The sequence below is a fragment of the Macaca nemestrina genome, chromosome 10, assembly GCF_043159975.1.
Source record: "Macaca nemestrina isolate mMacNem1 chromosome 10, mMacNem.hap1, whole genome shotgun sequence".
Lineage (NCBI taxonomy): Eukaryota > Metazoa > Chordata > Mammalia > Primates > Cercopithecidae > Macaca > Macaca nemestrina.
In genome coordinates, this window is record NC_092134.1 from 188809 (window position 1) to 203275 (window position 14467).

The window sequence follows — 14467 nt, forward strand, 5'->3', positions numbered from 1 at the left end:
GGCTAACATGGTGAAACCCCGTCTCTACTAAAAATACAAAAAACTAGCCGGGCGTGGTGGCGGGCGCCTGTAGTCCCAGCTACTCGGAGGCTGAGGCAGGAGAATGGCGTGAACCCGGGAGGCGGAGCTTGCAGTGAGCCGAGATCGCGCCACTGCACTCCAGCCTGGGTGACACAGCGAGACTCCGTCTCAAAAAAAAAAAAAAAAAAAAAAAAAAGAAGAGATGGTTCAGAAAAGAGCGGGAGCGGGCAGGGGGTGGCGCGCTTCTTCCGCTGATGGGCAGCGCTGAGCTGCTGCGCTGCCCCTGGTGGCCGGCAGGGTGCGCCCAACCCTACAATTGTGGCTCGTGGCGCGCATGCGCATTTCGCCCGCGGCGTCGCCACAGGGTGAGGGAGCTTGGTTTCCTCAGAAGCCACCGGGGAGCCCGGGCTTGGGAATGACTTGAAGCCGCGTCCTTGGTAAGGAAAAAACTTCCCGGAGGAACTCTGCTGGGGAATACCTAGAGTCATTTTCCTTTATTAAAAAATGTTTTTATGGGCCAGGCGCCGTGGCTCTCGCCTGTAATCCCAGCACTTTGGGAGGCCAAGGCGGGTGGATCATGAGGTCAGGAGTTCAAGACCAGCCTGGCCAAGATGGTGAAACCCCGTTTCTACTAAAAATACAAAAATTAGCCGGGCATGGTAGCGAGTGCCTGTAGTTCCAGCTACTCGGGAGACTGAGGCAGGAGAATTGCTTGAATCCAGGAGACGGAGGTTGCAGTGAGCCGAGATTGTGACGTTGCACTCCAGCCTGGGCAACCTGAGCAAGACTCCGTCTTTAAATAAATACATAAATAAATAAGTAACTTTTTTTAGTTTTTTTTTTTTTTTTTGAGACAGAGTCTCGTTCTGTTGCCCAGGCTGGAGGTGGTCTCGGCTCACTGCAATCGCCGCCTCCCGGGTTCAAGCGATTCTCCTGTCTCAGCCTCCAGGGTAGCTGGGATTACAGGCGCCTGCCACCACGCCCGGCTAATTTTGTATTTTTAGTAGAAACGTGGTTTCACCATCTTGGCCAGGCTGGTCTTGAACTCCTGACCTTATGATCCATCCGCCTCAGTCTCCCAAAGTGCTGGGATTACAGGCATGAGCCACCATGCCCGGCCGCGCCGCATTTTCTTATCCATTCATCTGTTGATGGACATTTAGGTTGCTTCCAAATCTTGGCTGTTGTGAACAGTGCTGCAACAAACATGGCAGTGCAGATATCTCTTAGACATACTGATTCCCTTTCTTTCGGGTATCTAGCCAGCAGGGATTGCTGGAGCGTGTGGTAGCTCAATTTTTAGTTTTTTGAGGAACCTCCAAACTGTTCTCCATGGTAGTTGTACTAATTTACATTCCCACCAACCATGTACGAGGGTTCCCTTTTCTCGACGTCCTCCAGAGACACTTTCCTTAAATTCATCAGCAGAGATTCCCTCATGTTCTGGAATGTTCCCATGCGTTATTCTTTACTTTCTCTGGAAATCATTGAGTGAGATCTGTTTTAGGCATTTCCCTTCACAGAGGGGTTGGTAGCAGGAAACAGAGAGCACCTGGTGTTTCCTTAATCAGGACTGTTCTGGGAGGAAATCCACGCAAGTCCAGAGAAGTGCATGGCCCAGGTGAGGCTTGCAGGGAACAGTGTTGGTGCCTACAGCTTGGGGAGTCTGGGAGAAGGAAAATGAGCACTCCTGTGGATGTGCTTTATTCGTTTCTTCCTGTCTTATTTTCCCTACAGGGTTAAAGTAGTTGTAAAGAAGAAAGTTTTGCAAAGTACATGTATTAAAACTCAAAACATTAAGCCGGGTGTGGCGGCTCTTGCCTGTAATCCCAGCATTTTGGGAGGCCGAAGTGGGCAGATCACAAGGTCATGAGATCGAGACCATCCTGGCTAACACAGTGAAACCCCGTCCCTACTAAAAATACAAAAATTAGCCTGACTACATGCCTGTAGTCCCAGCTACTTGGGAGGCTGAGGCAGGAGAATCGTTTGAACCCGGGAGGCGGAGGCTGCAGTCAGTGAAGATCGCACCATTGCACTCCATCCAGCCTGGGTGACAGAGCAAGACTAGGTCCCCCCCAAAAAATGATGAAATTAAATAAAAAATAGAACTAAAAACATTATTTCCAGTTAAAATAGTTCATATCAGCTGGACACAGTGGCTCACGCCAGTAATCCCAGCACTTTGGGAGGCCAAGGCAGGCAGATCACCTGAGATCAGGAGTTCAAGACCAGCCTGGCCAACATGGTGAAACTCTGTCTCTACTAAAAACACAAAAAAAGCAGCCGGGTGTGGTGGTGCACACCTGTAGTCCCAGCTACTAGGGAGGCTGAGGCAGAAGAATCGCTTGAACTCGGGAGGCGGAGGTTGCAGTGATCCGAGATCCTGCCACTGCACTCCAGCCTGGGCAATAGAATGAGACTCCATCTCAAAAACAAAACAAAACAAAAATAAACCCAGTTCATATCAAAAGGAAAATATAGGCTGCTCTGCCTGTGGAGTAGCATTGTTTCTTTACATCTCTAATAAACTTGCTTTCACTTAAAAAAAAAAAAAAAAAAAAGGAAAATCCTAGCACTCTGGGAGGCTGAGGCAGGCAGATCACCTAAGGTCAGGAGTTCGAGACCAGCCTGGCCAACATGGTGAAACCCCGTCTCTACTGAAAATACAAAAATAAGCCAGTGTGGTGGTGCACACCTGTAATCCCAGCTACTCAGGAGGCTGAGACAAGCGAGTTTCTTGAACCTGGGAGGCGGAGGTTGCAGTGAGCCAAGATCATGCCACTGCACTTCAGCCTGGGCAACAGAGAAAGACTCCATCTCAAAAAAAAAAAAAAAAAAAAGGGCTGGGCATGGTGGCTCATGCCTGTAATCCCAGCACTTTGGGAGGCCAAGGCAGGCGGATCACCTGAGGTCAGGAGTTCGAGCCCAGCCTAGCCAACATGGAGAATCCCTGTCTCTACTAAAAATATAAAATTAGCCGGGTGTGGTGGCACATGCCTGTAATCCCAGCTACTGGGATGCTGAGGCAGGAGAATCGCTTGAACCGGGGAGGCGGAGGTTGCGGTGAGCCGAGATCGCACCACTGCACTCCAGGCTGGGCAACAGTAGCAAAACTCATCTCAAAAAAAAAAAAAAAAAGAAATGAAAATGTAAAATGTAATTTTACTTTTCTGGTTTTAATGGAAGCAAATTCCTCAGTAACCTTTTTTTTTTTTTTTCCTTTTTTGAGACGGAGTCTCTCTCTGTCCCCAAGCTGGAGTGCAATAGCCGATCTCGGCTGACTGCAGCCTGCGCCTCCCGGGTTCAAGCAATTCTCCTGCCTCAGCCTCCCAAGTAGCTGGGACTACAGGTGCGCGCTGCCACATCTGGCTAATTTTCATGTTTTTTAGTAGAGACAAGGTTTCACCATGTCAGGCAGGATGGTCTTCATCTCCTGACCTCGTGATCCTCCTGCCTCGGCCTCCCAAAGTGCTGAGATTACAGGTGTGAGCCACCGCGCCCGGTCCATCAGTAATATTTTTAAAATGTACTTATTAGCTCACCTCACTTTCACTTAAGGTAATTTCCATGGTTGATAATTTTTTATGACTCACTGACAATCTCAAAAGGTTTTTCGTGGCCAGGTGTGGTGGCTCACGCCTGTAATCCCAGTACTTTGGGAGCCCGAGACTAGTGGATCACCTGAGGTGAGGAGTTGGAGACCAGCCTGGCCAAGGTGGCGAAACGCCATCTCTACTAAATATAAAAAATTAGCCAGACGTGGTGGCAGGCGCCTGTAATCTCATGTACTTGGGAGGCTGAAGCAGGGAGAATTGCATGAACCCTGGAGGCAGAGGTTGCAGTGAGCCAAGATCATGCCACTGCACTCCAGCCTAGGTGATCCAGTGAGACTCCGTCTCAAAAATAAATAAATAAATAAAAGGTTTCTTTTTGTTTGTTTTTTGAGACAGGGTCTCACTCTGTTGCCCAGGCTGGAGTGCAGTGGTACGATCATGGCTCATTGCAGCCTCCGCCTCCCAGGCTTAACCAATCCTCCCACCTTAGCCTCCCCAGTACAGGTGTGCATCACCATACCCGGCTAATTTTTTGTATTTTTGGTGGAGACGGGGGTTTCACCATGTTGGCCAGGCTGGTCTCGAACTCCTGAGCTCAGGCAATCCACCCACCTCGGCTTCCCAAAGTGATGGAATGACAGGCTTGAGCTCCCAGCCAGCAGCTAGTTTTGAGTGGGGCCCAGAACAAGTGAAGGCTCTGCAACAGGTGCAGGCTGTTGTGCAAGCTGCCCAGCCACTTGGTCACATGACCCAGCAGATCCAATGCTGCTTGACATGTCAGTGGCAGAGAGCAATGCTGGGTAGAGCCTTGGCAGGCCCGCATAGGAGAATCACAATGTAGACTTTTAGGATTCTGGTGTAAAGCCCTGACATTGTCTGCAGATAATTAATTTTTTTTTTTTTTTTTTTGGTACTTCAACATTTTACAATAGAGAGTAGCAGAAAATACTACATGCTAACACGGACAATATGATACACAACCTCGTGGGAGAAGTTAGCAGGGAGCACGTGGCAGAGGCCACAGGTTTAGACTAAGAGCCTTTCAATGGCCTGCTGAATGGATTGGATCTGCTGTTTCAGTTGTGAGCTTTCTTTGATGGTGACAGAACAGGTGACGACAGGCCTGGAGACCCCACAGTCTCTCCCCAGGGCCTGCTTCGAGCGTACAAATACGTAGGGCACGTTCTTGTCTTCACACAGCAGTGGAGGTGCAGAATGATCTCCAGTGGCTCGGTGTCTGCAGCTATCACGATGAACTCAGAGATGCCCCCATTAAGGGTTTTGGTGGCCTCTTTGGCTCCTTTCTGAAGCTGCTTGTGGTTATATGACTACTGAACAAGCTCCAGTGGTTTCTTGGTGAGGTGGGCATTGGCGAGGGGCTAGGCCTTCGGATTCACATTGGTCTCAGTCATGGCTGTGGTTCTGCGGGCTCGGCACTCCTAGGGCAGCGCAGCCGAGGTCTGAGAAGCGCTTGCCTCCACCCGAACTCTTCTTTTGACAACCAGCTTTTGGCTTGCTACTAGACAGTATTAGGGACTGAATAATTAACCAGGGACCACCAAGTTACTGCATGACCTGAGCTGCTCATCACGAACTCAGTGTTATCTGACCTACCAAGTCATAAAGTGAGGCATACAGAGTAGCATTCCATCATCATGCAATGACTGTGCCAAAACTCACAGAATGAGTGGACTCACAGAATGCCTTATCCACTGTTGTGGCGATAGAGAAAGCTCTGTCTACCAGGTCTCTGGTTTAATAAAACATGACTAGAATGACTCTATCTTAAGGTGAGCAGCTAGGCACTCACAAGGCACCTGTAAGGTTGTTATGGTCTGAAAATAGCCACATTCTAAGCTGACCACCAATTATAATTGCAGAAATATTTATGATCATACGGGACATCTCCCACCAAGCCTGCAGAATGTCCAGATGTCCTAAGAGTGCAGCCCACTTTACTCAGAGAGAACCTTAATGAGCAGGCTTGGGTTGAAGGATTAATGGTCACTGATAGCACCAATAGCCTTACCTTTAGTGAGCACATCTGCACATTCCAGGTTTAATTGTAGCTCCTTAAGAGTTTGTGGTACAGCGTTCCTCCTTCTGCTTTCTGAGGCTGCCTTATTCTGTAACAGAGTAGATTCTGATAAACTTGCTTCTTTCACTGTGCTCAGTGACTCACCTCAAATTCTTTCCTGTGTAAGATCTAAGAACCCTTTCATGGAGCCTGGACTGGAACTCCTCTTTTTCCTGTAACAATGGCATTGCTTCGGATCAAAGTACCCACTTCACAGTAAATGAGGTACACCGTGGGCCCATGCTCATGGAATTCATGGGTCATGCTGTGTTCTCCATCATCCTACCGATTTTGGTTCTGTTTTTCTGGTGGAACTCAGACTGAGACAAATATATAGTGAAAGGTAAGTCTTCATTACCCCCTTGACTTCAAGTCCCTGTTCCAGAGGAAGCCACTGCCATTTCCTTGTGTATCCTTTCTACAGAGATTTTCATAAACATATTTGTATGTACACATTATCAGTTAAAAGAGTCAAACTGTACAATATTTGAAGAGGTTTATTCTGAGCCAAAAGTGAGTGATCACGGCCCACAGCACAGTCCCAAGAGGTCCTAAGACCCTGTGCCCACGGTGGTGGGGCTACAGCTTGGTTTTATACTTTTTTTTTTTTTTTTGAGATGGAGTCTCGCTGTGTCACCCACGCTGGAGTGCAGTGGCCGGATCTCAGCTCACTGCAAGCTCTGCCTCCCGGGTTTTTACGCCATTCTCCTGCCTCAGCCTCCCGAGTAGCCGGGACTACAGGCGCCCGCCACCTCGCCCGGCTAGTTTTTTGTATTTTTTTTAGTAGAGACGGGGTTTCACCGTATTAGCCAGGATGGTCTCGAACTCCTGACCTCGTGATCCGCCCGTCTCGGCCTCCCAAAGTGCTGGGATTAAAGGCTTGAGCCACCGCGCCCGGCCTATACTTTTTTTTTTTTGAGACGGAGTCTCACTCTGTCAATAGGCTGGAGTGCAGTGGCACGATCTCAGCTCACTGCAACCTCTGCCTCCTGGGTTCAAGCAATTCTCTGCCTCAGCCTCCTGAGTAGCTGAGATTACAGGCACCTGCCACCACGCCCGACTAATTTTTTTTGTACTTTTAGTAGAGACGGGGTTTCACCATCTTGACCAGGGTGGTCTTGAACTCCTGACCTCGTGATCCACCTGCCTCGGCCTCCCAAAGTGCTGGGATTACAGGCGTGAGCCACCGCACCCGGCAGGTTTTACACATTTTAGGGAGAAAGGTCATAGATGGAGTCAAAGATTTTCTGACTGGCACTTGGTTGAAAGGTTTATTATCTAAAGACCCGGAATCAATAGAAAGGAGTGTCTGGGTTAAGATAAGGGAGCCCAAGGTTCCATTTTATTATTTTTTTTTGACAGGGTCTCTGTTGCCCAGGCTGGATTGCAGTGGCACAATCTGTGGTTTACCGCAGCCTCGGCCTCTTGGGCTCAAGGAATCTGCCCACCTCTGCCTCCCGAGTAGCTGGGACGATAGGCATGTGCTGTCATTACGCCCAGCTAAGACGGGGTCTCCCTATGTTGCCCAGGATGGTGTGGAACTCCTGGGCTCAAGCGATCCTCCCACCTCGGCCTCCTAAAGTGCTGGGATTACAGGCTTGAACACCACCATCCTGGCCATTCTTATGCGGATGCAGCTCCAGGCAGCAGGCTTTAGAAAGAATAGATGGTAAACGTTTCTTATTAGAATTAAAAAGGTGCCAGACTCTTACGTTCTCTCCTGGATCAGGAAAAGATGTGGAAAAGGAAGGAGATTCTCTACAAAATAGATTTCCCCCAGGAGACAGTTCTGCAGGGCTATATAAAACTATGTTAAAGAAATGCCACAAGTATACATATGTAACAAACCTGCACGTTATGCACATGTACCCTACAACTTAAAGTATAATAATAATAATTTAAAAATAAATAAATAAATAAATAAATAAATAAATAAAGAAAGAAAGAAAGAAATGCATGTCTGGGTAAAATACTTCGTTTTCTTCCAGGGCCTGCTATTTGTCATGTGATGTATTTTAATACTACAGTCTGTTTGGTCAGCCTTAAGGTGTCTGTTTTAATGTCGATGCTGGTCAGTTATACCTGAATTCCAAAGGGAGGAGAGTATAATGGGACATGTCCAAACCCTGCTTCCCATCAGGGACTGAACTGGTTTTTCAGGTTAACTTTGGCATTGAGAGAATCAGTACATTCAGTTGGTTGGGGGGCTTACAAATTTATTTTTGGTTTACAAGGTATAGATAACTATGCCTAAGGGAGGAGACCACCCCTCATATTGTCTTACGCCCAATTTCTGCCTCCAAAGAAAGAAAAAGTAAAAACTAAAAGGCAGAAATGAAATCCACAGGCAGATAGCCCGACGCCGCACCCTGGGCCTGGTAGTTAAACATCGACCCGTGACCTAATTGGTTCTGTTATCTATAGATTACAATCATTGTATAGAAATGCACTGTGAAAATCCCTGTCTTGCTTTGTTCCGATCTAATTACCGGTGCAAGCAGCCCCCAGTCATGTACCCCCTGCTTGCTCAATCAATCACGACCCTCTCACATGCACCCCCTTAGAGTTGTGAGCCCTTAAAAGGGACAGGAATCGCTCACTCGCCCGGCTCTTGAGATAGAAGTCTTGCCGATGCCCCTGGCTGAATAAACCCCTTCCTTCTTTAACTCGGTGTCTGATGAGTTTTGTCTGCTGCTCGTCCTGCTACATGCCTATACCTATATATACAAATGTTTATATATGCATATACGTGTGTATATATGGTTTGTTTTACACAAATGGATGCCGACTTTTTTTTTTTTTTTTTTGGTAGCGATGAGGTCTCAGGCTAATCTCGAACTCCTGCCTAGGCCTCCCAAAGCACTTAGATTACAGGCATAAATCACTGCGGCGGGTCCTGCTTCACCCTTTTAAAACCGCACTTGGGGGCTCCTCATCAGTGCAGACATTGGCTGGTTCCTTCAAACCGCACAGACGCCCTGCGTGGACGCACCTCGCCGTGTTTACTCCGCTTTCCCCAACCTTTCACTTTCAGGGAATACCCTCTGGCGCTCTTCTCTGGAGCACACGCGTGAACGTCTCGGGATTCCAAAAAGTGGGATACTGAGGTAAAGGGTACGCGCTTTCAGAACGGGAAGACACCGCAAAACACCCGCCAAGACGTGGCCCCGCGTCCGCCCTGCCCACAACGCAGCCGCTCCCACTCCTGGAGCGCGCCCTGTGCTTCAGACTTCGGATCTGTGTGATCCGCTGTGTGCAACTGTACCCGAAAGGGTCTCCACGTGCACCACCTCGTGACAACTAAGGTGGACCGTCTTCGACTCCTAGGACTCATCCGCAGCTCAGCCGGGCTTTCAGAATCCTAAGGGCTTCCAATCCGGAAGTTCCCCGTCCTTTCTGCCCCAACATAACATGGCGCCCACCGCAGCCACTTCCGTGAGCCGCAGGCGACGAAGTCTCCCGGCCAGGATCAAAGATGGCCGCGCGTCCGCCACGCGCCTACTCTCGCTGGCCACTCCCGGCTCCGCTCTAGCCGCCGCTCTCGGTGAGCGCCGCCACCAGCCAATCGCGGGGCGCAGACGCCGCTGGCCCCGCCCCGCGGATCAGCTGAGGGAGCCGCAATGGCTGTTGACAGCGGCGGCGGCGCAGCCGGTTCCGGGTTCGACGCGGGGCGGGGGTAAGCGCGGCTGGCGAGAGGGCTGCGGCGGACCGCGAAGGGGGACCTGGCTGCGGCCGTGGGAGGGGGCGCCCGCCCGCGTCTGGGCCGGGCCGCGGGGCTGCGTGGGCGCGGGCGGCCGGGCCAGGGCTCGCGGGGTGGGGCGGGCGCCGAGTCTCGGCCTCTGGGGTCGGGAGTCTCCACGGGCGTTTCCGGGGTCTCCGCAGATGTGAATCCCGATGGAGCGGCCCGAGGAAGGCAAGCAGCCGCCGCCGCCGCCGCAGCCCTGGGGACGGCTCCTGCGCCTGGGCGCCGAGGAGGGCGAGCCGCACGTCCTCCTGAGGAAGCGGGAGTGGACCATCGGGCGGAGACGAGGTGCGGGGCGGGGGCCGGGGCCGGGGCCGGGGCCGGGGGCCGGGCCGGGCAGAGCCACCCGGTTGCGGGCAGGTCACAGGGGCGGCGGTGCAGTGAGCTCCAGATTTTTCGGTGGAGTGAAATCTCACGTAAGAACTGGTGTTTATTCGGCGTTCTGCCCACCCACTCTTGCGCATGATTCATGCACATCATTTAGCCCTCGTTACAACTTTATAAAGTAGTTGTGTTAATATACTCTCCGGAATGCAATATTGTCACATTCGTTGCTGTACAGAGTATCTTTTCTGATTATAATGGAACAAAGTTAAAAATAACAGAAGGAAAAGTGGAAAATTCACAGATATATGGACATTAAACACTACACGTTTAAAAGCAAGCGATGGGTCAAATAAGTCTTTACAGGGGGAAACCTTTAAAAATATTTTGAGACAAATGAAACAAAAATAGAATACACCAAAAGACGTTTAGGATGCAGCCAAGGCAGTACTCGAGGGAAATTTATAGCTGTAGTGCCTACATTAACAAAGATCTCGAGTCCCAGCCCCTAGAATATTTATTTATTTAATGAACCTGGAAAGCTAAGAATTTGAACAAAGTCATACAATTAGTGAGAGGAAGTTCCCTCAGCCTCCACATTCACTGCCTCCAGGCTCCCAAGTAACCATCTGGTAGTTTGATTTTCTCCTGTAGCCTTTGTATGGGGAGGGAAATGCACTGGTCCTGTCAACAAAAATGTTTAGTTTGTGTGAAAATTAATAAATTAGCTCTGACATTATACTTTGAAAAGGAGCGAGGATGGGAGATGTGTGCGGTTTGGAAGCAAATTTTTTTTTTTTACTGTCACCCCTTATAATGTGTTTGCATCTGTTTGTTTATTTATTTATTTATTTATTTATTTTTTGAGACGGAGTCTCGCTCTGTCGCCCAGGCTGGAGTGCAGTGGCGCGATCTCGGCTCACTGCAAGCTCCGCCTCCCGGGTTCACGCCATTCTCCTGCCTCAGCCTCCCGAGTAGCTGGGACTACAGGCGCCCACAACCGCGCCCGGCTAATTTTTTGTATTTTTTTAGTAGAGACGGGGTTTCACCGTGGTCTCGATCTCCTGACCTTGTGATCCGCCCGCCTCGGCCTCCCAAAGTGCTGGGATTACAGGCGTGAGCCACCACGCCCGGCCTTGCACCTGTTTATTTTTGTTTGTTTGTTTTTTTGAGTTAAGAGTCTTGCTCTGTGGCCCAGGCTGGGTTGCAGTGGTGTGATCTCAGCTCACTGCACCCTCTGCCTCCTGGTTCAAGTGATTCTCCCCCTCAGCCTCTGGAGTAGTGGAACTACAGGCGTGTGCCACCATGCCTGGCTAATTTTTGTATTTTTATTAGAGACAGGGTTTCTCCATGTTGACCAGGCTGGTCTTGAATTCCTGGCCTGAAGTGATCCGCCCGCCTTGGCCACCCAAAATGCTGGGATTACAGGCGTGAGCCACTGCGCTGAGCCTTTTTTTTTTTTTGAGCCAGAGTCTCGCTCTGTCGCCCAGGCTGGAGTACAGTGGTGCGATCTCGGCTCACTGCAAGCTCCACCTGCTGGGTTCACATGATTCTCCTGCCTCAGCCTCCCGTGTAGCTGGCATTGTAGGCACGCACTACCACGCCCGGCTATTTTTTTGTATTTTTAGTAGAGACGGGATTTCACCATGTTGGGCAGACTGGTCTCAAACTCCTGACCTTGTGATCCACCCGCCTCGGCCTCCCAAAGTGCTGAGATTATAGGCGTGAGCCACATCTCCTAGCCCAGAATTTGTTTTTCTTTCTTTTTTTTTGAGAGTCTTGCTCTGTGGCTCTGTCGCCCAGGCTGGAGTGCAGTGGCGCCATCTCGGCTGACTGCAAGCTCTGCCTCCCGGGTTTACACCATTCTCCTGCCTCAGCCTCCCTAGTAGCTGGGACTACGGGTGCCCGCCACCACGCCAGGCTAATTTTTTGTAATCGTGGTAGAGACGGGGTTTCACCATGTTAGCCAGATGGTCTCGATCTCCTGACTTTGTGATCCACCCGCCTCAGCCTCCCAAAGTGCTGGAATTACAGGCGTGAGCCACCGTGCCTGGCCCAGATTTTACTTTTGACGAACCTCAGCTTACTTTTTTTTTTCCTGGTTTGTGCTTTTTGTGTCCTGTCTGTGAAGTCCATGCCCGACCCAACGGCACTAAGATTTTCACCTGTCTTTTCCACTGGAAGTTTCATAGTTTTAGGTTTTACATTTGTCTCTGGCCATCCTTACACGACTACAATACTGTATTGATTACTATAGCATGATGGTAAGTCCGTTAAGTAATGTGAGTCTTCCAACTTCATTCTTTTTCAAAATTGCTTTGGTTATTCTACAGTTTTTTTCTGTGAACTTTAGAGTCAGCTTGTCAGTGTCTGCAAGCCCTCTGGGATTTTTATTGGAATTGCCTTGAATGTATGAAACATTCCTAGGGGACAGCTGGCATCTTGACAATATTGAGTCTCTGATTCACACACCCATAGGTCAGTGATGGGAGCAAGGCTCAGGCCAAAGCAGATTCAGGGTGTCATTCTATGTGGAACATTTGGGAAAAGTAATTTGCATGGCACTGTCGCCTGACCAAACCCTTCACTTTTTAATTGCCTTTAGTGTCTTATAGTATCTCTATGTATCCTTATAGATTACTATAAGCAGTAATGATTAATGATGAGATATTAAAAGCCTTTGTTCTTTTTTCTTTTCTTTTGAGACGGAGTTTCACTCTTTTTGCCCAGGCCGGAGTGCAATGGCATGATCTCAGCTCACAGCAACCTCCGCCTCCCAGGTTCAAGCGATTCTCCTGCCTCAGCCTCCCAAGTAGCTGGAATTACAGGCGCCTGCCACCATGCCTGGCTAATGTTTGTATTTTCAGTAGAGATGGGGTTTCACTATGTTGGCCAGGCTGGTCTCGAACTCATGACCTTGTGATCCGTCTGCCTCGGCCTCCCAAGGTGCTGAGATTACAAGTGTGAGCCACTGTGCCCGGCTGTAAAATTGTCATTTGAGAGGCTGTGTGTAGCTGGAGGTGTTGATGGGTGTCTTTGAGAGGGTGGGGATTCAGAAAGGTTCAGGACGGGCCGGGCGCGGTGGCTCACGCCTGTAATCCCAGCACTTTGGGAGGCCGAGGGGAGTGGATTGCGAGGTCAGGAGATCGAGACCATCCTGGCTAACACGGTGAAACCCCATCTTTACTAAAAATACAAAAAATTAGCCAGGCATGGTGGTGGGTGCCTGTAGTCCCAGCTACTTGGGAGGCTGAGGCAGGAGAATGGTGTGAACCCGGGAGGTGGAGCTTGTAGTGAGCTGAGATTGCGCCACTGCACTCCAGCCTGGGCAACAAAGCAAGACTCTGTCTAAAAAAAAAAAAAAAATTTGTTTTTCATAACTGTCTTGGTTAAGTGTTTTTCTTACATATGTACAAGGGGGATCCTGAGTTTGAACCACATACTTTGGTAAAGCAAAGGGCATTAGGGCTCACAGTTCCCACGGTCATATTCCATGTCATCCTACCCTGTCTTTTGTAGGTTGCGACCTTTCGTTCCCCGGCAATAAACTGGTCTCTGGAGATCACTGTAAAATTGTAGTGGATGAAAAATCAGGTCAGGTGACACTGGAAGATACCAGGTGAGTATGTTCTGAGCTTCTTTTGGTGTTTCTTCTTGTACCTTAAGAAGCCTGACTCTGTGCTAGTGTGCTGTGTGCCACGGCTGAGGAGGAGAAGAAATGCTGTCTTTGGTGTGATAACAGCGGCTCATTTTTATAACACAGCACAGTCGTGTCCCTTAGCAACACGGATACAGTCTGAGAAATGTGTCATTAGACAATTCCATCATCTTGCAAACATCATGGAGTATGCTTAAACAAACCTGGTGGTATAGCCTACTACGTACCTAGGCTACATGGTGCAGCCTGTTGCTCCCAGGCTGGAAACCTGAACAGCGTGCCACTGAACTGAATGCTATAGGCAGTGGTAACACCACGGTAAAAGTATTTATCTATCTAAACATGGAAAAGGTGCAGTAGAAATAGGATATTTTAGTCTTAGGGGACTACTACCGTATATGTATCTGTTGAACAAAACGTTATTATCAGGCCGGACGTGGTGGCTCACCTGTAATCCCAGCACTTTGGGAGGCTGAGGCAGGCAGATGAGGTCAGGAACTCGAGCCCAGCCTGGCCAACATGGAGAAACCTCGTCTCTATTAAAAATATAAAAATTAGCTGGGCATAGTGGCATGCACCTGTAATCCCATCTACTCGGGAGGCTGAGACAGGAGAATCACTTGAACCTGGGAGGTGGAGGTTGCGGTGAGCTGAGATGGCGCCATTGCACTCCAGCCTGAGAAGCGAGTGAAACTCCGTCTCAAAACAAAACAAAACAAAAGTTATTATCTGGGACATGACTGTAGTTAATTAGGCTCCCAAGGTATAAGAAGACGTATTTCCTGGTTTCCAGGATGGGACACTTAGTGACACTTTGGTATCTATGACCCTTCTTGAATGTATTCAAATTAAATATGTCTCAGAAATAAGACTTAAAAGATGCTCGTAATTTTTAGTTCTTGCAAGCCTATTCAGGTTTGATTTCTTTCCCTCAACTCCAAAAATCGTTTTTTAAAACTAATAAATTCTCGTTCTTGTACAACTTAAGTACAGATTGAGTATCTGAAATGATTGGGACTAGAGTGTTTAGATTTTGAATTTTTTCAGATTTTAGAATATTTGCATTATAATTACCAATTGAGCGTGTC

General features: G+C 49.0%; 1 protein-coding gene and 1 pseudogene across 7 annotated transcripts in view; one reads left to right on the forward strand and one right to left on the reverse strand.

Moving 5' to 3' along the window:
* Positions 1–4570: 4570 nt before the first annotated feature.
* Positions 4571–4990, reverse strand: LOC139356586 (NHP2-like protein 1 pseudogene; annotated as a pseudogene).
* Positions 4991–9249: 4259 nt separating this feature from the next.
* Positions 9250–14467, forward strand: part of LOC139356585 (checkpoint with forkhead and ring finger domains) — a 35932-nt gene continuing 30714 nt past the window's right edge. For 2 of the 7 annotated variants that reach the window (XR_011608615.1, XM_071070719.1), the window contains exons 1-2: positions 9446–9685; positions 13241–13340. Coding sequence is in view for 6 of the 7 variants with exons in the window: in XM_071070719.1 (XP_070926820.1) it covers positions 9550–9685; positions 13241–13340 (236 nt within the window). In the remaining variant the exon portion in view is untranslated. Of the gene's footprint in view, positions 9332–9442; positions 9686–13240; positions 13341–14467 lie in introns of those variants that run through there. The other 5 variants (XM_071070715.1, XM_071070721.1, XM_071070717.1 and 2 more) reach the window with 5 other exon arrangements.